We start from the raw sequence: 27,451 nt of genomic DNA on the forward strand, positions 1-27,451 counted from the left end.
CTTATCAGCTAATCTCGCTGCACTACGCGCGACAGATACTAGAGCAAGGCATGCCAGAAATACGAAACCTTATGCTTACCGAAAGGATGCCTTAGGCATCACGTGCGTCGGGGGACCAGCGCCATCTCATTGGCTGTTAACAGTTGTACAAGGCGGGGCACAAAGCATCGTTTTTCCGTCCATTTTACGCTTGAAAAACTCGACCCTTTTCCGGACACTTTCTAGACGCTCGCCAATTAATCAATTTTAATGAATTTTTAGTCGTTTTTCCGTCCTATGACCATATACGGAAAAAACGACGTTTTCGTGTTTGCAGTGTAAAATATGTTTCGGCATAATTGTCAAAAAGTGTGTGGTTTGCGTCGGTCGTATTCTTCGCAAATACCACCTGATACATGCCTGAATACACAATTGTATTCTATGATCTATGCGTATATTGACACAAGAAACCGGTGGTACCAGATACATAAAAATAAATCTCACATGTAATACAATAGATAATATAAACTTGAAGGAATTGTGAAATTATGGGTAAAATGCCTGGTATGGTCCCAGTAACCTATGGATGTTACAAGAGGCAACTTAATGGATCGGGTGGTCAGGCTTGGTGATATTGTTGATTCTGTTACACTGTTCCCTGACAAACTGAGGCGTTACTCGAAGTGCAATTTACTTGTTTTACTGGTTTAGACTTAATTATTTTAGGCCGCTGTGATATAGCTGGAATGTTGCTTACTGAAGCCTTAAACAACGCAACGTTCTGAAATATGTTTCGACATTGTCAAAAAAGGTGTAGTTAGCATCTTTTGTTTGTTTGTTTGTTGTTTTACGCCGCACTCAGCAACATTCCAGCTATATGACGGCGGTCTGCAAATAATCGAGTCTGCACCAGACAATCCAGTGATTGACAAAATGAGCATCGATCCACCCAAATGGAATCGATGATATGAATCAGCTAAGTCAGCAAGCCTGACCACCCGATCCCGTTAGCTGCCTTTTACGACAAGCATAGTCGCCTTTTAAGGCAAGCATGGATTGCTGAAGACCTATTCTACCTCGGATCTTCACGGGTCTTGCATCTATCTGATTCTCAGCGGATACCAAATGAAACTTACCCGAAATGCTTCCGGAAAGGTAAGTATCCGGTGATATTCGACACGAATCTGACGGACATAAACCACGCATAGGCCTTTCGGCATTGTGAAATGGCTATTGAGTGTGAATGTCATGATTAAGCTCTTACTTCAAACACAAACTGTGTTCATAATTCCTAGTTTGAAAAAGTATTTAATGGGGGTAAAGCAATATTCCATTACATTAACATGTTTGGTCTAAACTGCCTCTTCATTTATCTATTTAAGGGGGTAGCCGTACTGTTCGCATGGGTGGAACATATCAATGCCATTTCTTCAGTCCCCTGCCTTGACATTGATGATTTACATCATGAAAGAACCGCAGAGTTAACATAATCGGGTAAAGATGGAAATACGTAAAACATAGTACATGGTAATATTTCCTGTTGTTTTTAATAAAACATCACATAAAAAGGTCACTCATAGTAAAATGTCAGTGAAATTGGTCGAACAATCCCGACTTTTGTTTCAGCGTAAATTCGAAATGTCAGGCCGAATACAGGTTCATATAATTACTGTTCATTGTCTCTTTCCATCCACCTTGGATATATCTACACTAATGCATTGTGTGTAACAATTAGAGGGATAGACCTGGAGGGAGGAAACGATGTGTTTCCAACGTAGTTAAGGTTACCTCAGGTATGCATACTTCTATGAATGTCATTATCACCTACTACAGGACAATAATTTGAATTCTTTAGCAGTAATTACACTAGCGTGTTTCCTAAAACAAGCCATAATCACTAAATAGAGGAACATAACAAGCATTCGACCCCAAAATGGGTCGGTTAGTAGTAGAATGTTTATCATAATTTTTTTCGATTTCCCAAACACAGCAACCAATCAGTGAATGTCAGCAACACTACTATATAAAAACCGCCTTAAAATACTTAGCCTGGAACAGACAAAACTGTGGTTCATACAAATACGAGCAACGATTCACGCCATCATGGAACGATGACAACAAACAGCAAGTAACACATTCTTACCACCTGATCCTGACTTAAGTCAGCTCTAACAATAAACATTGGGTGCTGGGGACCTATTCTGCCCAAGAATTCAAACAGTAATTCAGGCACTGTTAACATTACACATTAATACAAATAACAGAATGAAAAGACTTGTTTCCGGTTTTTTTCAAAAAACGCTCCAGTAACGTTCCAGGTAGCGTTTCATTTTGGATCTGAAAAAGTGTGCGAGATGGATACCTTGCGGATACCCTCTAAAAATGTCAAACATTTAGTTAGACATTTCATTAAATTGAGACATTTAAAACACCTAAAAAATTGCAAGAAATTTGAAAGTTGCGGAAGATATCTAGAATGAAGTAGTATCCGAGAAGTTTACGGAAAATAGAAACGTGACGTTGTGGATGTTTTAAAGCATGTCACAAGTGTCACAGACTGTAACCACAATACTTACTAGCTGGCGATACCCCCAGACTTGGAATGTCTGAAAGGTCCGGAAAAACAACGTATTAGTCATGCAGCTGTGGTATATTTTCAAATGGCAAGAATAATATAAGTAACAAATATTTTTTAACATATCTACAATTGTTTCAAAACCTTGTAAATATAGATATGACATATAATCAATATGTACATATGTCAATATAAATGTGACATATGTACACTACCGCAGCTGTTATGTGTTAATGCACCTCATGGCTATTTCTATAAATGTAAAACATTGGATGTGTGGCTGAATGTGTATTAAAACATTTACCTGAGATGTACGTGATTTACAGAGCCTTAACATTAATACATTGTCGTTTCGAGCTCACTTGGCAATATGGCGACAAACAACCCCTTTGCATCCGTTTCCTTTAAGATTTACCTTAACAATATAAAACCCCGACAAGGAAAATTCGTTTCAGGATAATCCATCGGAGAAGATTATTTGATGTATCCTTTGTGTTGTACAGCTGAAGGCAACAATACGAAATCAGTGTCATCGATCGACGTATTAATGCAACGCAAGCCAGGCCTATCTGTTATCAGCCAATCAGGGAAAAGTTGCCCCAAAGCAAGATAATACCTTGGTTGGCCAATAAAATGCCATGGAATCGCTTGCATTGTTTAATTATCAACACTGGAATGAATATAATTAATGTTAGCGAATATCTATTGCGTGAAATTCAATTTTATCAATACGGTGATAGATATATACGATACAATTTAATTGAAGATAATCAGAGAATTTAAATTAATATAGAAGTGACTTTATGATAATTGTGCAGATTAAAGACGGATTCAGCAATGTAGCATTGCAACCAAGTTGTAGATAATACACAGTGACTTTTCGTTAATTATCGATTTTAAAGTTATAAGTTACAGTGAATAATTGCTCAGGTGTGATACTATAACTTGCGAATTAGTATTACAAGGTGAACAAGCAAGCTGTTACTAGATACAAAGTAGATATTGTATTGTCTTTTCATTTCTATCATACTGAAGAGAAACCGCTATGGGACAGATTGTTCTTTCCAAATGTTTTCCTCATTCAATATTCATTTAAAGTTTAGTTTACGAGAAATGTTCAGATTTTATACATACTCCCCGAGGTCGGTTTATAATGTACATCACCCCTATAAAAAAGTTAATTAACTGCGATTAGAAAGGACCTAATACGCCCCCATCGTGATATTTCTGGGATATTGCTAAAAGTGGTGTAAAACCCAACTCAGTCTGTCAGTCAGTCACCATGTATCCTGTGACATTGTGCTACTCCATCCCCGCATAGGTACAATACATGAAGCCCATTTCTGCTGTCCCTCGGCTGAATGTATTACTAAAGCGGATTAAATCCCTACTCAGACAGTCAGTTTCAATGTATCCTGTGTCAGGCTCGGTGATTTGGTTGATTGTGTATCACTGTTCCCCAACACCCTAGGGCGTTGCTCGAAGTGCAAGTTACTGGTTTATCTGGTTCAGACCTATTAGTTTTTAGGCCGTAAAGTGTATCTTCCATTACAAGAACATGTTTGGTATAAACTGAGTCTTCATTTATCTATTCAAGATCCGGTGGCATGGCCAAGTGTTCGCTGGTCACGTCGAAGGATTAATTCCCCACTTGAGTACATTATATCAACCTCGTTTATGATGTCCCCTAGTGTGACATTTCTAATATATTGCTTAAAGCGGAGTTAAACCCTACTCAGTCAATCAGTCTCCATTTACCCTGTGACACTCTGCCATTCCATACTAACGAAATTCATCAATCATCTTTGCGACTGGAAGAAAAGAAGTATCTACTGTTAATAAACACGCCATCGATTGATCTATGCGTACATACGAAGATGCATTGAATCAGTGTACCCGATACACAAAAGCTCAGTGTCAGGCGGTATCAATGACGAATCCGCGGACAGAAACCACCCCTTTTGGTGCTGTGACACCATGTGTCCTGTGACACTGTGCCGCTCCATCCCCACATTGGTACAATATATGAAGCCAATTTCTGCTGTCCAATTTCTGTACTGTGCCATTCCATACTTACGAGGTTCACTCGCCCAACGTCCTGCTCCTGTAAGAAAAGAAGTATCAACTGTTAATAACGACACAATGGATTGATCTATGCGTTTATGGATGCATGGAATTAGTGTACCAGATACACAAAAGCTTACATTTAAACCAATACATAAAATGGACTTTGGTAAGTGTTAAACTTTCTGTAGGGATCTCATGTTTAAAGTGAGTGGTTTTCACCTATGGTTGTTATAAGATGCAACTCAGTGGATCGGGAGGTCAGTCTTGGTGATTTGGTTGACTGCATGTCACTGTACCCCGACAACCTAGAACGTTGCTCGAAATGCCAGTTGCTGCTTTGTCTGGTCGACACTCAATTAGTTGTGGACCACTGTGATATGGCTTGAGTATTGCCGACTGCAGCGTTACAAAGATTACAAATTGTCTTAAACTTTACATTGGCAAGGTTCTAAAATATGTTTCGGCATAATTGTCAAAAAGTGTGTGGTTTGCGTCGGTCGTATTCTTCGCAAATACCACCTGATACATGCCTGAATACACAATTGTATTCTATGATCTATGCGTATATTGACACAAGAAACCGGTGGTACCAGATACATAAAAATAAATCTCACATGTAATACAATAGATAATATAAACTTGAAGGAATTGTGAAATTATGGGTAAAATGCCTGGTATGGTCCCAGTAACCTATGGATGTTACAAGAGGCAACTTAATGGATCGGGTGGTCAGGCTTGGTGATATTGTTGATTCTGTTACACTGTTCCCTGACAAACTGAGGCGTTACTCGAAGTGCAATTTACTTGTTTTACTGGTTTAGGCTTAATTATTTTAGGCCGCTGTGATATAGTTGGAATGTTGCTTACTGAAGCCTTAAACAACGCAACGTTCTGAAATATGTTTCGACATTGTCAAAAAAGGTGTAGTTAGCATCTTTTGTTTGTTTGTTTGTTGTTTTACGCCGCACTCAGCAACATTCCAGCTATATGACGGCGGTCTGCAAATAATCGAGTCTGCACCAGACAATCCAGTGATTGACAAAATGAGCATCGATCCACCCAAATGGAATCGATGATATGAATCAGCCAAGTCAGCAAGCCTGACCACCCGATCCCGTTAGCTGCCTTTTACGACAAGCATAGTCGCCTTTTAAGGCAAGCATGGATTGCTGAAGACCTATTCTACCTCGGATCTTCACGGGTCTTGCATCTATCTGATTCTCAGCGGATACCAAATGAAACTTACCCGAAATGCTTCCGGAAAGGTAAGTATCCGGTGATATTCGACACGAATCTGACGGACATAAACCACGCATAGGCCTTTCGGCATTGTGAAATGGCTATTGAGTGTGAATGTCATGATTAAGCTCTTACTTCAAACACAAACTGTGTTCATAATTCCTAGTTTGAAAAAGTATTTAATGGGGGTAAAGCAATATTCCATTACATTAACATGTTTGGTCTAAACTGCCTCTTCATTTATCTATTTAAGGGGGTAGCCGTACTGTTCGCATGGGTGGAACATATCAATGCCATTTCTTCAGTCCCCTGCCTTGACATTGATGATTTACATCATGAAAGAACCGCAGAGTTAACATAATCGGGTAAAGATGGAAATACGTAAAACATAGTACATGGTAATATTTCCTGTTGTTTTTAATAAAACATCACATAAAAAGGTCACTCATAGTAAAATGTCAGTGAAATTGGTCGAACAATCCCGACTTTTGTTTCAGCGTAAATTCGAAATGTCAGGCCGAATACAGGTTCATATAATTACTGTTCATTGTCTCTTTCCATCCACCTTGGATATATCTACACTAATGCATTGTGTGTAACAATTAGAGGGATAGACCTGGAGGGAGGAAACGATGTGTTTCCAACGTAGTTAAGGTTACCTCAGGTATGCATACTTCTATGAATGTCATTATCACCTACTACAGGACAATAATTTGAATTCTTTAGCAGTAATTACACTAGCGTGTTTCCTAAAACAAGCCATAATCACTAAATAGAGGAACATAACAAGCATTCGACCCCAAAATGGGTCGGTTAGTAGTAGAATGTTTATCATAATTTTTTTCGATTTCCCAAACACAGCAACCAATCAGTGAATGTCAGCAACACTACTATATAAAAACCGCCTTAAAATACTTAGCCTGGAACAGACAAAACTGTGGTTCATACAAATACGAGCAACGATTCACGCCATCATGGAACGATGACAACAAACAGCAAGTAACACATTCTTACCACCTGATCCTGACTTAAGTCAGCTCTAACAATAAACATTGGGTGCTGGGGACCTATTCTGCCCAAGAATTCAAACAGTAATTCAGGCACTGTTAACATTACACATTAATACAAATAACAGAATGAAAAGACTTGTTTCCGGTTTTTTTCAAAAAACGCTCCAGTAACGTTCCAGGTAGCGTTTCATTTTGGATCTGAAAAAGTGTGCGAGATGGATACCTTGCGGATACCCTCTAAAAATGTCAAACATTTAGTTAGACATTTCATTAAATTGAGACATTTAAAACACCTAAAAAATTGCAAGAAATTTGAAAGTTGCGGAAGATATCTAGAATGAAGTAGTATCCGAGAAGTTTACGGAAAATAGAAACGTGACGTTGTGGATGTTTTAAAGCATGTCACAAGTGTCACAGACTGTAACCACAATACTTACTAGCTGGCGATACCCCCAGACTTGGAATGTCTGAAAGGTCCGGAAAAACAACGTATTAGTCATGCAGCTGTGGTATATTTTCAAATGGCAAGAATAATATAAGTAACAAATATTTTTTAACATATCTACAATTGTTTCAAAACCTTGTAAATATAGATATGACATATAATCAATATGTACATATGTCAATATAAATGTGACATATGTACACTACCGCAGCTGTTATGTGTTAATGCACCTCATGGCTATTTCTATAAATGTAAAACATTGGATGTGTGGCTGAATGTGTATTAAAACATTTACCTGAGATGTACGTGATTTACAGAGCCTTAACATTAATACATTGTCGTTTCGAGCTCACTTGGCAATATGGCGACAAACAACCCCTTTGCATCCGTTTCCTTTAAGATTTACCTTAACAATATAAAACCCCGACAAGGAAAATTCGTTTCAGGATAATCCATCGGAGAAGATTATTTGATGTATCCTTTGTGTTGTACAGCTGAAGGCAACAATACGAAATCAGTGTCATCGATCGACGTATTAATGCAACGCAAGCCAGGCCTATCTGTTATCAGCCAATCAGGGAAAAGTTGCCCCAAAGCAAGATAATACCTTGGTTGGCCAATAAAATGCCATGGAATCGCTTGCATTGTTTAATTATCAACACTGGAATGAATATAATTAATGTTAGCGAATATCTATTGCGTGAAATTCAATTTTATCAATACGGTGATAGATATATACGATACAATTTAATTGAAGATAATCAGAGAATTTAAATTAATATAGAAGTGACTTTATGATAATTGTGCAGATTAAAGACGGATTCAGCAATGTAGCATTGCAACCAAGTTGTAGATAATACACAGTGACTTTTCGTTAATTATCGATTTTAAAGTTATAAGTTACAGTGAATAATTGCTCAGGTGTGATACTATAACTTGCGAATTAGTATTACAAGGTGAACAAGCAAGCTGTTACTAGATACAAAGTAGATATTGTATTGTCTTTTCATTTCTATCATACTGAAGAGAAACCGCTATGGGACAGATTGTTCTTTCCAAATGTTTTCCTCATTCAATATTCATTTAAAGTTTAGTTTACGAGAAATGTTCAGATTTTATACATACTCCCCGAGGTCGGTTTATAATGTACATCACCCCTATAAAAAAGTTAATTAACTGCGATTAGAAAGGACCTAATACGCCCCCATCGTGATATTTCTGGGATATTGCTAAAAGTGGTGTAAAACCCAACTCAGTCTGTCAGTCAGTCACCATGTATCCTGTGACATTGTGCTACTCCATCCCCGCATAGGTACAATACATGAAGCCCATTTCTGCTGTCCCTCGGCTGAATGTATTACTAAAGCAGATTAAATCCCTACTCAGACAGTCAGTTTCAATGTATCCTGTGTCAGGCTCGGTGATTTGGTTGATTGTGTATCACTGTTCCCCAACACCCTAGGGCGTTGCTCGAAGTGCAAGTTACTGGTTTATCTGGTTCAGACCTATTAGTTTTTAGGCCGTAAAGTGTATCTTCCATTACAAGAACATGTTTGGTATAAACTGAGTCTTCATTTATCTATTCAAGATCCGGTGGCATGGCCAAGTGTTCGCTGGTCACGTCGAAGGATTAATTCCCCACTTGAGTACATTATATCAACCTCGTTTATGATGTCCCCTAGTGTGACATTTCTAATATATTGCTTAAAGCGGAGTTAAACCCTACTCAGTCAATCAGTCTCCATTTACCCTGTGACACTCTGCCATTCCATACTAACGAAATTCATCAATCATCTTTGCGACTGGAAGAAAAGAAGTATCTACTGTTAATAAACACGCCATCGATTGATCTATGCGTACATACGAAGATGCATTGAATCAGTGTACCCGATACACAAAAGCTCAGTGTCAGGCGGTATCAATGACGAATCCGCGGACAGAAACCACCCCTTTTGGTGCTGTGACACCATGTGTCCTGTGACACTGTGCCGCTCCATCCCCACATTGGTACAATATATAAAGCCAATTTCTGCTGTCCCTTGGCTTGATTTTTCCGGGATATTGCTAAGCAGATTTAAACCCTACACAGTCACACAGTCAGTCTCCATGTAGCCTGTAATACTGTGCCATTCCATACTTACGAGGTTCACTCGCCCAACGTCTTTCTCCTGTAAGAAAAGACTGTTAATGATGACACAATCGATTGATCTATGCGTTTATGGATGCATGGAATTAGTGTACCAGATACACAAAAGCTCACATTTAAACCAATAGATAACATGGACTTTGGTAAGTGTTAAACTGACTGTAGGGATCTCATGTTTAACGTGAGTGGTCCCCAGTAACCTATGGTTGTTATAAGAGGCAACTCAGTGGATCGGGAGGTCAGTCTTGGTGATTCGGTTGATTGCATGTCACTGTACCCCGACAACCTAGAACGTTGCTCGAAATGCCAGTTGCTGCTTTGTCTGGTCCACACTCAGTTAGTTGTGGATCGCTGTGATATGGCTTGAGTATTGCCGACTGCAGCGTTATAAAGATTATAAATTGTCTTAAACTTTACATTGGCAAGGTTCTAAAATATGTTTCGACATAATTGTCAAAAAGTGTGTGGTTTGCGTCGGTCGTATTCTTTGCAGATACCACCTGCTACATACCTGAATACACAGATTCGATTGATCTATGCATATATTGACACAAGAAACCGGTGGTAACAGATACATAAATCTCACATGTAATACAATAGATAATATAAACTTGAGGGAATTGTTAAAGTATTGGTAAAATGCCTGGTATAGTCCCAGTAACCTATGGATGTTACAAGAGGCAACTTAATGGATCGGGTGGTCAGGCATGGTGATATTGTTGATTGCGTTTCACTGTTCCCCCACAAACTGGGACGTTACTCGAAGTGCAATTTACTGGTTTTACTGGTTTAGACTTACTTATTTTAGGCCGCTGTGATATAGCTGGAATATTGCTGACTGAAGCCTTAAACAACAACACAAATTGTCTTACGCTTTTGGATTTGCAACGTTCTAAAATATGTTTCGAGATTGTCAAAAACGTGTAATTTGCATCTATGTGATTCTTGGCGGATACCACCTAAAATTTATCCAAAATTCATCCTGGTATCCGGAAAGGTAAGTATCCGGTGATATTCGACACGAATCTGACGGACATAAACCACGCATAGGCCTTTCGGCACTGTGATATGGCTACTAAATGTGAATATCATGATTAAGCTCTCACTTGAAACACAAACTGTGTACATGATTCCCTGTTTGAAAAAGTATTTAATCATGACACTGTGCCATTCTATACTTACGTTTTTTTTCCTTTATCTTTCCTGCAAATGAAGAAAAGAATGATTTACTATTAATAAACACACAATTGATTGATCTATAGCAATTAATAGATATATGCGTAAATAGATACATGGAACCAGTGTATCCGACATTCAAATGCTCACATATAATACAATAGACAATTTGAACACAGATAAGTGTTAAACTGTCGGTAGGGCTCCAAAGTTCGACTTGGTCCCAGGTGACTTATGAGTGTTATAACATGCAACTGAATGGATCGGGTGGTCAGTCTCGGTGATTTGGTTGATTGTGTGTCATTGTATCCCGACAACCTAGGACGTTCCCCGAAATGCCAGTTGCTGCATTGTTTGGTCCACACTCAATTATTTTTCGGCCACATATGGCTGGAATATTGCTAAAAGCGCAGTTAAACCCTAATCAGTCAGTCAGTCAATCTCCATGTATCCTGTGACACTGTGCCATTCTATACTTATGTGATGCTTCCATTTGCTTTTCTGCGAAATAAGAAAAGAATGATATACTGTTTATAAACACACAGTCGATTGATCTATCACAATTAATAGCTATATGCTTAAATAGATACATGGAACCAGTGTATCCGATATACAAATGCTCAAATTTAATACAATAGATAATTTGAACATTGATAAGTGTTGGTCTAAACTGACTCTTCATGTATCTATTCAAGGCCCGTTTGGGAAGCCAAGTTGTTGTAGCGATCGCTGGTCACGTCGAAGGTTAATTCCCCACATGGGTATTAAATATGAAGCCGATTAGAGGCAACTCAGTGGATCGGGAGGTCAGTCTTGGTGATTTGGTTGATTGCATGTCACTGTACCCCGACAACCTAGAACGTTGCTCGAAATGCCAGTTGCTGCTTTGCCTGGTCCACACTCAGTTAGTTGTGGATCGCTGTGATATGGCTTGAGTATTGCCGACTGCAGCGTTACAAATATTTACAAATTGTCTTAAACTTTACATTGGCAAGGTTCTAAAATATGTTTCGACATAATTGTCAAAATGTGTGGTTTGCGTCGGTCGTATTCTTTGCAGATACCACCTGCTACATACCTGAATACACAGATTCGATTGATCTATGCATATATTGACACAAGAAACCGGTGGTATCAGATACATAAATCTCACATGTAATACAATAGATAATATAAACTTGAGGGAATTGTGAAAGTATTGGTAAAATGCCTGGTATGGTCCCAGTAACCTATGGATGTTACAAGAGGCAACTTAATGGATCGGGTGGTCAGGCTTGGTGATATTGTTGATTGCGTTTCACTGTTCCCCCACAAACTGGGACGTTAATCGAAGTGCAATTTACTGGTTTTACTGGTTCAGACTTAATTATTTTAGGCCGCTGTGATATAGCGGAATAGGAATATTGCTGACTGAAGCCTTAAACAACGATACAAATTGTCTTACGCTTTTGGATTTGCAACGTTCTAAAATATGTTTCGAGATTGTCAAAAACGTGTAATTTTCATCTATGTGATTCTTGGCGGATACCACCTAAAATTTATCCAAAATTCATCCTGGTATCCGGAAAGGTAAGTATCCGGTGATATTCGACACGAATCTGTCGGACATAAACCACGCATAGGCCTTTTGGCACTGTGATATGACTATTGCAAGTGAATATCATAATTATGCTCTTACTTGAAACACAAACTGTGTACATGATTCCCTGTTTGAAAAAGTATTTAATCATGGGAGTAAAGCGATATTCCATTAAATTAACATGGTTGGTCTAAGCTGCCTCTTTATTTATCTACTCAAGGGGCGATGTATGAATCCCATTTATGCTGTCCCCTGCCTTGACATTAATGGATTACATAATGAAAGAAACCACAGAGTTTCCATAATCGGGCAAAGACGGATATACGTAAAATATAGCACATGGTAATATTTCCTCATATTTTCAGTAATAATGCGTCACATAAAAACGTTATTCATAGTAACATGTCAGTGAAATTGCGGAACAGTCCCGCCTTTGTTTCAGTGTAAATACGAAATGTCATGCCGAATACCGGTTCACCTAATTACTGTTCCTTTTCTCTTTCCATTCACCTTCGATATATGTACACTAATGCATTGTGTGTAACAAGTACAGTGATTGAACTGGTGAGAGGCCGATGTCTAAGTCTTTGCTGAAAATGTTTGTAAAAATTCCCAAATTAGCCACCTTAAAATATCTAGCCTGGCACACATACAAATGTGGTTGATACAAATACAAGCAGCGATTCACGCCACCATGGAACGATGACAACAATCAGCAAAGTAACACATTCTTAACACCCGATCCTGACTAAAGTCAGCTCTCACAATACACATTGGGTGCTGAGGACCTATTTTGCCCAAGAATGCACACATTAATTCAGGCACTGTTAACATCACACGAGATATCTACATCACAGTTGCAGACATACAGACATACAAAGAGGCCGTCAGACGACAGACAGAGAGACAGATAAAAAATATGTTTAGGCTTTTCAGAGAAAGAATGATCTCTCTGTGAATGAAAAATATCGAAAACATTATCTGTCTTAAAAGAAATATCCTAGGTTTCTCAGAACATATGGTCGAATCATCGTTGTTCACTCAAAGGCCTCGTTAACCCATGTTTTAAAGGGAGTCGAACCATTCTCTTCAATTCAATTTTATAAGATTCGGGTCCTTGAGGATCATAAAACACACAGCCATTGACATGTCCCACTGCAATCTCTGTAATGCAACCTTCATTGTCCGCGTCTTTGGATAATGCTATCTTCATCACACAAATGTCTTGAAGTGAAACCTTGGAATGTTTGTTTTTCGGAACACGCAAGTTCTTCTTCATTCCATGCATCAGATGGTCCTTTCTAATTTTAACCAAAACCACGACAGCGAACATAGTTCCGCCACTTTTTTAACATTCTCTCCTTAAGTGCTGAGGAGGCAGTTGGCACGAGAATGGGTCTGGCATAACACAACCTCAAAGCTTCCACATTTTGCTTCCTGGGAGAAATACCCATCAAAGCAGCGTCTCTGCTCTCTGTCGTGCGCGAAGAAAACAGGAATTGTCTTATTCTTTCGTTTGAGCCATTTTCGAATTTGTCAATACAAAAAGACTGGTACTTCTTGTTCAAATCACAGTCCACTCTTAACACATCTTTGTAATTTCTGATTTGTTGTGATTTAAACACTTCTCATGTAACCAAATCATAGGCGAGGATTGAGCCAAATATTTCGTAAAAAACGTATGAGGATAGTCCCCGGAATCAGGTGTTTTGAACTGATGAACAATAAGAACATCATGATACATTCTAAAAGCAGACAGTATCTTAGTGAACTGAAACAGCGATGCTTCGCGCATCATGGAATTTTCTCACGTGTGGCACTGTCTTCATCAGCTGATTAACGTCAACAAATACAACTTCAATCCTTACAAAATTCAGAAGGGTTTCCAGTGGGGTATGTTAATGATGTGTTCACGCGTTTTGGATGTGTTAATTTCATAAAATATCAAACAAAACCTTCCGAATACAATATATATCTCGCTCAATATGAAAATAGAAACCTAATTATACCAAACAAACAGATAAGTGGTGGCTCAAAAGTAATCCTATAATAACAGTTTATTAATTGATGACATTACAAAGATTCCGGACCTTTAAGAATGAATATCAGACAAAAAATCATTCGTTGTCAACCGACCCTGGGGGCACATGGTGTGTTTGAGCCTGTGTAACCCTCGCCTGACAGTTCGGGGTACATCACACCATATACTCCTTGAGATCGGTTGAGAACCTATGTACATTACCCCCATAAAATGCTAATTAACAGCGGTTAGAAAGGCCTACTTATTTTGATCACTTGACATTGGTGCTCCACGTACACTTTCAACCCAACTCATGGATAAAACAAACGAAATTAATAACAGACCAGTGCTTTACATCGTCGTATGTCAGTTTATTTAGAATCAATCACTTTGTCAAAAAGGTGTGGTTTGCGTCTCTCGTATTCTTGGCAGATACCACCTGATACATTCCCGAAATGCATACTGGTATTAGGAAGGGTAAGTATCCCATAGTCTCCGCCACGGATGCGGCGGAGAGAACCACTCCTTTTGGCACTGTGATATGGCTACTGAAGTCTTGACGGATACCACCTGATGCTAGCCTGAAATGTATCCTGGTATTCGGTGATATCCGCCACGAACCCAGCGGACAGAAACCACCCGTTTTGGTGCTTTGATGTGGCTACAGAAAGTGAAATTCAAAATTAAGCTTATAGTTAAAACACAATCCGTCCAAATAATTCTTTTTTTGTAAAGGCATGTTTAATGGGAGTAAAGTGTATGTTCCATTACAATGACACGTTTGTTCTAAACTGAGTCTTCATTTATCTATTCAAAAGCCGGTAGCGTGGCCAAGTGTTTGTACTGTTCGCTGGTCACGTTGAAGGTTCAATTCGCCATTTGAGTACATTATATCAACCCCGTTTCTGACGCCCCCCACCGCGATATTTCTGGGATGTTGCTAAAAGTGATGTAAAACCCTACTCAGTCAGTCAGTCAGTCACCATGTATCCTGTGACACTGTAGCACTCCATCCCCACATGGGTACAATATATGAAGCCCATTTCTGCTGTCCCTCGGCTTGATATTTCTGGGATATTGCTAAAGCGGATTAAAACCCTACTAAATCAGACAGTCAGTTTCCTTGTAGCCTGTGTCAGGCTTGGTGATTTCGTTAAATGCGTATATCTGTTCCCCGACAACCTATTACGTTGCTCTAAGTGCAAGTTACTGGTTTATCTGGTTCAGACCTAATGTTTGTTTAGGCCGCTGTGATATAGCTGCAATATTGCCCACTAAAGCCTTAAAAAACAGAACAATTTGTCTTACACTCTTACATTTGCAACTATGTTTCGAAATAATCTTCAAAAAGACCACAGACAGAAACCACCCCCATTGGTGCTGTCATATGGCTACTGAATGTGAATTTCAAGATTAAGCACCTGCTTGAAACGCAAGCGGTGTACATTATTCTGTTGAAGTACATTTACCACTTTCCGACAACTGGTAGTCTAGATCACATACTTAGTGTACCCCTCTGACAAGTGTTAATTGGCTAGGCTCCCACGGTGAATATATATCCAAACGGTGATAAGATGTCCCAAGCTATGAGCACAAAACGCTATATAGAAAGAGGTCAAATCTAACAAATGTGATACCACGAGATTCTGACGCGATATGCATCCTAGTATCCGGTGTTATCAGCCACGAATCTGGGTGACATAAACAATGCCTATGCCTTTCGGCACTATGATATATACATGGCTACTGAATGTGAATAGCATGATTTAACTCTTACTTGAAACATATACTGTGGACATGATTTTATGTTTGAAAAAGAACATCTATTTGGAGTAAAGTGTATGTTCCATTCAATAAAAAGTGGGGTCTAAACTGACTCTTCATTTATTTATTCAAGGCACCTTTGGGAAGCCCAGTGGTTGTAGCAATTGCTGAACACGTCGTAGGTTCAATTCCCCAGATGGGTACAATATATGAACCTCATTTCTGCTGTCCCCAGCTATGATATTTCTGAGATATTGCTGAAGTGGAACAAAATCATACTCAGCCAGTCTCCATGTATCCTGTGACGTTTTGTCATTCTATACTTACGTTCGATGCTTATGGCTGGAAGAAACAAATTATATTACAGTTAATAAACACAATTTCGATTGATCCATGGGTAAAATGACACATGACATGAATAAACATTGTCTCAAAAGAATTCCCAAGGTAATCAAGACGATGTCTACACTCAATTACTTTCAGGCCACTCTGATATGGCTTGAATTTTGTTGAGTAAAGCGTTAAAGAAAAAAACAAATTGATTTAAACGCTTGGATTTTCAACGTTCTAAAATATGATTCGACATAATTTTCAAAGAGCCTGTGGTTTGCGTCTGTCGCGTTTTTCGCGGATACCGCGTGATGCTTACACGATATGCATATTGGTATCCGGAACGGTAAGTATCCGGTGGCATCCGCCACGAGTCCGGCAGACAGAAGCGACACCTTGGCCTGTTGGTGCTGTCATATGGCTACTAAATGTGAATTTCATGACTTGAAACACAAACCGTGTACATGATTCTATGTTTGTAAAAGTATATTTATTAGGAATAAAGTGGATGTTCCATTTCATTAACACAGTTGGTCTAAACTGTCTCTTCATAAATCTAGTCGAGGGGCGACGTGGTAGCCCAGTGTTTGTAGCGTTTTCTTATCACGTGGGAGGTTAATATGAATACCACATATGAATTTCTACTATTTCTACTTCCCTCGGCTTGATATTGATGGAATATTGCTAAAAGCAGGTTAAAACCCTATTGATTCAGTCAGACTCCATGTACTATGTGCCACTGTGTCATTCAATACTTAACGTTCCTAGTAATAGAAAAAGAAACGAACTGTTTTACTGGTAATTAACACACAATTGATTGATCTATGCGTACATAGATACATGGAAACAGTGTACCAGATATACAACAGCTCACATTTAAAACAGTAGATAACATAAACTTGTGGTAAGTGTTAATTTATTGGTAGGGATCGCGGGCTCGAATTGGTCCACAGTAAACTATGAGAGTAATAAACGGCAACTCAATGGATCGGGTGGCGACTCACGGTAATTTGGTTGCTTGCATGTCACTTTATCCCGACAACCTAGATCGTTAATCGAAATACCAGTTACTGCTTTGTCTGGTCCAGTGACATAGCTTGAATATTGCTGAGTGAAGCGTTAAACAACAAAACACATCGCCTCTTCAGGGTTTGCCATGTTCTAAAATATGTTTCGACATAATTGTCAAAAAGGAGTCTGTTGTATTCTGTTGGCGTCTGTTGATATCAACTGATGCTAACCCGAAATGCATACTGGTATCCGGAAAGGTAAGTGTCTGGTGATATCCGCCACGAATCCGGCGGACAGAAACCACCCTTTTTGTTACTTTGAAATGTCATCTTAACGTGAATTTCAAGATTAAGCTCCGGAGTGAAGTCTATGTTCCCTTACATTTACACAGATGGTCTAACTGCGTCTACATGGAACCAGTGTATCCGATATACAAATGCTCAAATTAATACAATAGACAATTTGAATATAGATAAGTGTTGGTCTAAACTGACTCTTCATTTATCTATTCAAGCCAGTGGTTGTAGCGATCGCTGGTCACGTCGTAGGTTTCAAACCAAAAAGTTGTGGCGAGCGCCTGTGTCATCTAGGCGGATACCACCTGATATATACCCGAAATGCATACCGGTATCCGGAAGGGTAAGTATCCTATGGTATCTGCCATGAATCCGGCGGACAGACCGCCCCCAATTGGGCACTGTCATTTAACTGTGAGTGTGACTAAATTGTTAAACTGCCGGTAGGGATCCCAGGTTTAAAGTGGTCCCCAGTCACCCATGGTTGTTTTTAGATGCAACTCAGTGGATCTGGAGGTCAATCTTAGTGATTTGTTTGTTTGCATGTCACTGTAACCCAGACAACCCAGAACGTTGCTCGAAATGCCAGTTACTGCTTTGTCTGGTCCACACTCAAGTATTTTCAGGCCGCTGTGATATGGCTTATAATATTGTTGAGTAAAGCGTTTCATGATTAAGCTCCTACATGAAACACAAACTGTGTACATGATTCTATGTATGTAAAGGTATACCAGATGTTCCATTTTAATAACACCGTTGGTCTAAACTGACTCTTCATTTATTAATCGAGGAAGGGCTGGGTAGCCCAGTAGTTGTAGCATTCTGTGTTCACGTCGAAGCTTCAATTCCAAACATGGGTGTTATATGTGAAGTTGATTTCAGCTGTCCCGCCCTTGATATTCCTGTGAAACTAATTATCGCGAAGTTAAACCCAACTCAGTAAGTCAGTCAGTCTCCCTGTATCATGTGACACTGTACCATTGCATACTTACGAAATTCAGCAAGCTCCCCACTTTCGTCTGGAAGAAAGAATTATTTTACAGTTAATAAACTAACAATTAATTGATCAATGCGTATAAAGAGACCTTGAATAAGTGTTACAGATATATAAAAGCTCACATTTAATACACTTGACAACATGTACATAGATAACTGTTAAACTATCGGTAGGGATTCCAGGATTACTTTTTTTATCAAAAAGGTGTGGCTTGCGTCTGTCCGAGTTCTGGCGGATACCACCTGATACTCACCGGAAAGGCATCCGGTGATATTAGCAACGAAATCACTACTTTTGGTGCTGTGATATGGCTACTGAATGTAAATTATGATTAAGCTCCTACTTGAAACACCATAAGATTCGCAAAAAGTAAATATCTCATTTCACAATAACAAATCCCTAGAAAAACTAGGTGTTAAATATTTATTGTACTTTATTGTATCAAAACATATTTTTGTTATTTTCTTTTTACAAAATTCAAAACCTACCTGAATACTTCATCTTTTCCCTACAAAATAAAAAGGAAAACATGATGAATATGAGTTGAAAATATAGTTTATGTTAATTCGGCGTTGATGGAACTGATATGCAAGAAGGTCCAAAATCACATGTACATGGCCTAAATACTAGTACGTCTCAATGGTATTCCCTTTCTGTCAACGTTAGCTGTACACTATCTTTTACACTTAATCGTATCTGCCAAACCAAGAAATCTATTCAGAGTAAACCTTGTGTAAGCGACCTATGTTTCTGTGGCGAGAAGCAACTCCAATGGAAGCTCGAAGTACTTACTTCCGTGTCAGTATATCCTGCGCCAGATGATCCCCACACTGGCCAGATCTTCCCCTACCCCGTGTAAACTTACCTTGGAAGGTTCTGCCTAGGCCAGGTGCTCCACCTCTTGATTTCAGATATGCTGGAACGTATGAGGTTACCTTTTCGCGAACACCTGGTACCATCACTATTTGATATTGATTCATAAACACATGCTCATGATATAGTCGAAATCGTACAATCGACTCTGCTTTATGCAGACATTTCTATTCGATATGGAAAGGGATTTTATCAAAAAAGAAGCGACATATTAATGTAATGACAGAAAACTAAATTATTTTGTCAGGTAGACAGGTTTTAGCTACAGTCAGATCCTTCCCTAATATAGTATATTACCTAGGCGAAATCTTCCCAATAATAATGTTGTATATACCTGGGGACCCCTGCAGAATTTGAATCAATTGATTGAATATCAAGATGTCAGATTTCATATAACACACACGGTGACATAACAATGGCCTGTGAATTTTAGTCAATGAAATAGTATAGCATGAGAATTCCTCCGTAACAACCGTATTTAACACTTCAGATACTTATTTCTTAACCGCCGCCATACAGCTGGAATATTGCTGAGTGCGACGTTAAACAAGAAACCAAACTAGACCAAACCAACCAAAAACTTATTTCTTAAAGCATATTTCAATGGAATTGTCATGTGTTTGAAGGAAACAGTTTTCATGACAACAGTTGAATCTTCCGTCTTTCTATTTCGACTAGTCTGTCTTACAGACCCTGATACAAATATATATCAAATACAGCCCATGCAAGTCTATAATGTTTGGCAAGTCTAGATCACTTCAGTATCAGGGTCTCTGAAAATGAAGAGAGTCACTGGGCTCCTTTTTATTATATTTTTATTAAGATAACTGAACAACTGTTTTTTTATGTACGATATGTTCATTTCAGAGACTAGATTTTAGTCTATATTTCGACAAATAACGACATTTAGTCAGATTCAAGGAGAAGATTTAGAATAAAGCTGGTATTGTTGATTTACATATGATTTGTTGAGAATCCCATTATTTCATTACCTAAAGGGAGGGATTAACTAGCGTAATTATATCTTCGTTCGTTATAAACATATATATTTAGTAAACTCCATCCTACTTAAGTGACATCATATTCCCACTTTCATGTCAAGTAAATCATTTGTGAATACTAAAGAGAAATGAATACACAAAAGAGTGATATCACTTCAGCAAAGAAGCTTGACATTTGTCAGTCATCAATTAACATCAACATCCTAATATTTCATAATATAATTATATAAATATAAACCTTTCAATATTGTGGAAAAATATCTAACATATTTAAAGACGAATATAAAGTTTCCAAAAATATAAAGTTTTATTGAAGAAAAGAGACTTGGCCTCGAAAAACTCTTTTCTAATGCCGACACATGTTTGTAGACTTGGGAACGTATGACCACAGTGAAGAAGAACTGACCCAGGGTGAGATTCCCCACCTCTGTTTTGTAGAGAAAGTCTGGCCAGGGGTGGGGAAGAACTGGACAGCCATTATTTCCCCGGGGAAGAACTGGCCAGGGGGATGTTTCAGCCTGTTACATGTACACCAGTTATTTAATACGAACCAAAAGAGAGTGTAAACTGCCAACAACTGATACACAAGCAAACATACTCACTTAAGCTGGCGTTCGCTTTCGTCATCTGATACAGATTGAAACCGTTCTTCCTTTTTGTACTCTGGTGGCAACATCCCCTGTGCTTGAGCTTTTTCACTTTTTGATGTCGACGGCACGCTCACGTCTTGCTCAATATGCTTTAACTCGGTATCTGGTTTGTCGGTATCTGTCGACACTTTCAAAGTACAGGAGGGAGCATTTGGGTTAATGCCGTCAATAAAGGTCTGAAACATTTTTCTCACTGTTTCTTCTTCTTTGATCATTCTGTCTCTGCCTTCTTCCGTTTCATGTCGAAATTCTATGACGAGACATTTCTTGTAAACTTTGTACACCTTACAGCCATAACGTTCCTCCAACTTTTCAATCAGGTCAAAGAATTCATCACTCTTTTCCTCATTGATAATGACTACCATGAATCCGTCGGGAATATTTCCAAAGGTCCATCTTGATCCGAATGTGTTTTCGGTATCGACTTTTCGGGAATATAACCATTGTTCCAATTTTCCGTTGATACATTCAACTGTTGACAAAAACATGTGAAGGGCTTTTTTACTCTATATCTGTATTTTATGATAAAAAAATCGTATTTAAAGGGTAATATCAACATCTACTTATAATTTGATCAGATGTTAAACAGATTATGACCCCTGTGTGTTTCCGTATATAATAATATACTCTTAAAAAAAGAAGGAAACCCAAAACGGATATTTGTGGCCACAAAAGTAAAATAGCGACCCAAGAGGTGCAAAATGAAGTGGTTTAATGTGTTATAGTGTCAGTGACAAAAATTTCCCGAATCAAAATGATCACAAGAAGGACATGCAAACCATCAGTCGGGAAACTCGTACGATTCGGAACAACGCACCCAGTGCATTCACAAAAAGGCCACTGAGCTGCACGCACTGCACGTCTGGCATCTGCGTCAATCGAACAGTGACAGTTCAACAGCATGCGAAGATTAACAGAAGTGAAAAGAAACAACGTCATAGGTCGCTTGCAGGCAGGGGAATCCCGATCAGCTGTAGCCAGCACCATCACAAGGCTATGGGATCGGTTTCAACAACATTGGTCAACACTTGATCGGCCAAGGTTGGGACGACCAAGATTACCCACCCCCACCCCAGATCGCTACATCCGACTGCGCCACCTACGTGAAAGGAAGAATCTCGACCAGACCGTACCAGACCGTTTAAGAGCAGCAGGTCTACGAGCAAGACGTCCTGTTAGATGCGTCATATTGAGTCCACAACATCGTCAACAACGACGGCATTGGTGTTGTCAACACAGGGTGTGGCCTTAACTGAGATGGAGAGATGTCTGGTTCAGCGGCGAATCAAGATTTCTCCTCCGTCCAGGGGATGATATCCAAAAAGATTTGCCAAATGTAATTTTATTATTATTATTATTATTATTATAATTATTATTATAATTATTATTATTATTATTTATTAAGCATTGAAATTGTATGAAGGACTTAAGTAGTTAAATTACTCTTATAATGTATGCCGAAATATTCGAGTTCCGGGATGAAGCTGAGTAAAACATTCATCTAACCGTTAAAATGATAATAGATTGCCTCAGGTATAGGAAACAAAACACTCATGCTGAAGACGCAACGGATAATACTTGTTACTCAATACTTCAGAACGTTTCAAAGAAAGAAACAGTTATTTAAGGCGCCGTTTCTCGCCTGATTATGATCTCAAGTTTGTCAGCACAATATCCGACCAATGCCACTTTATAACACTCACATTTAACATGCAACCCCTGAGAGATTTGAAATACTGTTCAAAGGGGACGTAAGGGACGTACAATCCCAACACCAATCACAGTGAAGACTCCAGCTCATTGTATACTCACAAGGAAAACAATTTATTGTGAGGTTACAGAAATGACGATTAGAGTAACAACGAGTGAATAGAACAGGTATGTGCAACTGCCTGTCTCTTGGACATCAGATAGTAGTCTGGTGGCACCACCCTGGGACCTTGCAATGTCTGTTTACATCTGGCCTTTTCGTATTGTTCGATATCATTCGGTTTCAAGGTGAAATTTTGGCTGGATGGCCACTGACGACCCGCTTGGCTTTTAAGGACCATCTGCATTTCCTCATAACTTCTGTTCTAAGAACAATGGAATCGTGATTTTGACATCTTTATGTTTTCGGGGGTGAGGTGAGTTGAGGTACACGATTTGTGTACTTATACAGCGACGTGCATGCGACGATTTTATAGTGTTAGCCCACTAAGATACCATGCTGCAGTTTAACATGAATACCCTGAGCGTGGTATAAAAGAAACACTGTTTTAATGTGGTATGAATGTTACATACAAGATCACTTTTGTGACGTCATATGAATTTGTTATAAAGATACTCTGTTGTAATGTGATATAAATGTGGTATACAGAAAACACTGCTGTAATGTGGTATGAGCGTGGTATTAAAGGAACACTGTTTTAATGTGGTATGAATATTGCAGACAAGATCACTTTTGTAACATCATATGAATTTCTTATAAAGATACTCTGTTGTTATGTGGTATGAGCGTGGTATAAAAGAAACACTGTTTTAATGTGGTATGAATATTGCCTTCAAGAGCATTGGTGTCATGTGATATGTGGTGTAAAGATTTACTGTAGTTATGTTATATGAATGTGGTATAAAGTATCACTCTTGTAATGGAATATGAATATGACATACAAGAAACACTGATGTTATCTAATAATAGCCTGCGTGTTAGGCTAGCAAAATGAATCCCGTTTTCTAACTAAATATGTGACATCGGTAATGTGAATTATTAAAGACTTTCGATTGGTGTAGAAGCGAAATCAACTCACCGTGAATCACTGTTCCACCATCTTCTGCTGGAACTGAAATACATTATTGAGAATGTTACGTAATATATAGATAATGATGTCAGTAGCTTGTCATATCAGTAACGAAACTGTTTCAGCTTTGTCTCAACTGTCTAAATCAAGTTTGTGGTTATATTTACCTGATATCTTAACTCTCGGCTTTGCACCTTCTGCTGTGACGTTACACGTGACTCCTTCCTGCTGTTTCTCTGCAACATTGTTATATGCTCTATCAAATTAAGGCACAAACTATGTTTTTAATCTTAGCCAAGCATCAACACTATGACTGGCCTTTGGTTTCAGTTTTGGTTGCCTTACAAACTTCTTACTGTAAAATATTTACACATTGACGTTGTTTGACTATTAACAAGTGGGAATATCTAATAAAAAAAGGATATTAGGCAGGGTATTGGATGCCTTAAAGACGGTAAAGTCAAGCAAGCATTTGGCATGAGGCTATCATAGACATGAATGACACAGGATAATGGGTATACATTCTCTAATCCCCAAATGACGAATAAATTGCAAATCCATGCCATGCCCAATCATGCGATATATAAATACATATTTATATATAACAAAGGGTGCCTCTTTCGGTTTGGTATGAATTGTTTAATGATGGATCTAGCCAACACCAATCCTTTAATATCCCTTTTCAATGCGATTTGGTGTCATCGCATTTAGAGGCATTATTTTGTAGGAATGCACAGTGCTTTACCGTTTGTAATTACTGTTTTGTTTAACACTCCTATTACGGTGCTGTCTCTGATTGTGCTGTTCTCCGATCCTTTGACTGTGTAGGAATCTGTAATTAAACAAATCGTTTCATTAGGTCAGACCAATGCTTGTTTTACAGATCAGCATTCCCTTCTTTAACCCCCAAGAATTTAGTCAGTAATTGAAAATTTTAAAAATTGACCGCCCTCCACCACCACCCGCACCCCAAGCTTGAACAACTAGCAATTGATTTGGTCTGGCTTTATAACTTTATATCTTTGTAATACTGGTTTCATTAAATAAAAATACATAATGTAGACTGATACTATACGATTTCAAATTTCGTAAATCCGTGCAAGTAGCCAAAGTATTGTAAATCCCCACGGTTCCGAGTATGGTGGTCTACCTTTAGTTGCTGGCGATCCCTAGACCCGTTTTTATGATGTATTGTTATTTATCGTGATATCTTTTTATGGTTCCATACTAGTTTTAAAATATACATCTGTGATAATCAAGTTATTTTACTGTCCTTTGACGACTGGTTTTATAATCGAATTGTCTGTATTCTTACTGTCTAACATGATTTAGTCACGATATGGCTGAAATATTGCCGATGTGACTATAAAGATTCACTCACTCACTCACTCACTCAAATTTCGAAACTCAGGATAGAGACATACTTTGATAATTGTGTTTTATAGAGATGACGGAATGAATAAATACTCATACTCTTATCTGCTGTGCAGCGTGTAGGGCATTTCCCATATGGTGTCTCTGTGTCAGGGATTCGATGCTCATCCAACGTCTCTGTGTCACGCACAGGCGAATGGAGCGGGTCCGGGGAGACCTTACCGTCCTTATCATCCGTCAAGGTGCCCATCCTTTTCTCCATATGTGCGCAAGTTTTTCTAAACATAAAAAGGTAAGTGAAGCAGTATGGTTTTAACAATATTCCAGCAATATCACGGCGGTGGACACCAGAAATGAGCTTCACGCATTGTACCCATGTCGGGAATCAAATCGGTCCTTCAGCGTGCCGTGCAAACACTTTATCCACTAGACTACCCTACCGCCCTATATGGTGCTAAGCCCCACGGATAGCCGCCCGTGTTAGTTTAACTTCTGACGGAATAAAGAATTTTGGGAAAGACATATCCTGCAAAATGGCAATGTATTCCCTTGCGGCCCTTCATCAGCATATTTTATAGTTCCTAAAAGTAAACATGAAAAGATTAAAAAATGGAAATTAAGTGAAAAAGAATCCAATAAAAAACATATTCAAAGAAAAACAGGTGAACAATGAGATAGAAGGATCACAGTCACTTGGACCTTTAGTATAATCAGCTGTATTTAGAAAATACATGTAGTAACCGTATAGCATCATCCTTTTGTGAAGTGATATTTCCACTTCTTTTAAAAATTGGATAAGTCACCTGTGAATCTTCGTTTGTAGTGTCGCCAGATTCACTTCCTCTTCAAGTCAACCCTGCATGGAATACGAAAACACTATATTCATTTAAATGTTCTTTCAGATTGAAGAAACGACGCAGTGAAATCAATGACAATCTTTCTTTTATCATGCTCGTACTTGTCTGGACGAATGCCAGTTTTATAGTGCTTGCCCACTGAGATACTATGCCACAGTTTAACATAGATACCACACTCAGACACAGTATACTGACTCCGAGCCGACCAGTCCTTGTTTTATCTCCTTAATACCGAGCGTCAGGTAGGGTAACAACAAGTAACATCTATTAACATCTGTAAGTATGACGCAGTCGGGGATCACCGACCTTCCGCTCTCCGGGCGGACACTCTGTCCATTAGACGACGTAGGCGATCACCGATTATTATAAAAAAATTATCAATGAACTTGATTGTTTACCTAAATGTTACAATTTTGAACTCAGTTGTGTGATATCAATACTGTGTTGATCTACCAACCATAGTATTAAATAGAATAACAACATATCTTCATTGGCCGAAATGCACTTCCAAACATTCGTATCCCCACTACAGTTTATATGCTAATAAAGCAAACATAGTTTACAATGGCAAATGTAGACACAATTTTATTTTGTGCAAACTCGAAAGCACATACAGGAAGAAAATGATCATGAGATCAAGTCAGGTAGTCAGAATCTACAGTCATCAAATTACCGCAAACACCGGTTAGGGGAATCCCCTAGTTTCAATTTCCATAACCTCATGTTACCCAACGAGAAGAATATAGAGCATCAAAAAGCACACCGAGTTGTGTACGTTTGAGCAAATAGTCTTCAGACATCCATATCTAAATACACATGATAACAATCATATCAAGGTATAAATCATTCTAATATCCAGGTACAAACAGGCAATGGTAATCTGTATACACGGAAGTGAGTGACTTAAGTGGGTCACCCACTAAATATGTGAACAGCATAGAATGTTATCATATTACAGTAAATCACGGCTATATACACGGTGTTCATAGCAGCTTTCATCGCGTCTTCGTGTCAAATAGATCAGATCTTAAAATGTCTTTAAATAATTAACTTGATCCGTATTTTTGTCGTTAAATCCAGACACCGTATTTACATATTTGGTCTCTGTGAAATCGTTTTGTACTATTATACTGCGTTGTAGCGTATCGTTAAATCTCATGAGCAAGCAGTTACTATTACCGTATATTAGCCTCCGATTATGCAAGTGCTAACTGACTTCAGCTGCAAACATAACATTGTCCCAGTCTTGAAGGTGTCTAATCTCAACCTCCCCAAGGCGTTA

The 27,451-nt window shown here is 38.6% G+C and overlaps 1 protein-coding gene across 2 annotated transcripts in view; it reads right to left on the bottom strand.

Moving 5' to 3' along the window:
• Window positions 1-27,451, bottom strand: part of LOC124131262 — an 87,949-nt gene extending 60,498 nt beyond the window's left edge. For both annotated transcript variants that reach the window (XM_048395210.1, XM_048395211.1), the window contains exons 1-15: window positions 27,349-27,451; window positions 26,116-26,168; window positions 25,412-25,590; window positions 24,684-24,770; window positions 24,106-24,174; window positions 23,948-23,980; window positions 21,111-21,630; window positions 19,123-19,142; window positions 18,630-18,656; window positions 16,328-16,342; window positions 10,644-10,664; window positions 9,457-9,483; window positions 7,308-7,337; window positions 4,632-4,658; window positions 2,556-2,585 (exon numbers count right to left, since the gene is read on the bottom strand). In XM_048395210.1, the coding sequence (XP_048251167.1) occupies window positions 2,556-2,585; window positions 4,632-4,658; window positions 7,308-7,337; window positions 9,457-9,483; window positions 10,644-10,664; window positions 16,328-16,342; window positions 18,630-18,656; window positions 19,123-19,142; window positions 21,111-21,630; window positions 23,948-23,980; window positions 24,106-24,174; window positions 24,684-24,770; window positions 25,412-25,574 (1,069 nt within the window). In that variant the 5' untranslated portion in view covers window positions 25,575-25,590; window positions 26,116-26,168; window positions 27,349-27,451. The remainder of the gene's footprint in view (window positions 1-2,555; window positions 2,586-4,631; window positions 4,659-7,307; window positions 7,338-9,456; window positions 9,484-10,643; window positions 10,665-16,327; window positions 16,343-18,629; window positions 18,657-19,122; window positions 19,143-21,110; window positions 21,631-23,947; window positions 23,981-24,105; window positions 24,175-24,683; window positions 24,771-25,411; window positions 25,591-26,115; window positions 26,169-27,348) is intronic.

The sequence above is a fragment of the Haliotis rufescens genome, unplaced genomic scaffold (genome assembly GCF_023055435.1).
Source record: "Haliotis rufescens isolate VD_foot unplaced genomic scaffold, xgHalRufe1.0.p SCAF_14, whole genome shotgun sequence".
Lineage (NCBI taxonomy): Eukaryota > Metazoa > Mollusca > Gastropoda > Lepetellida > Haliotidae > Haliotis > Haliotis rufescens.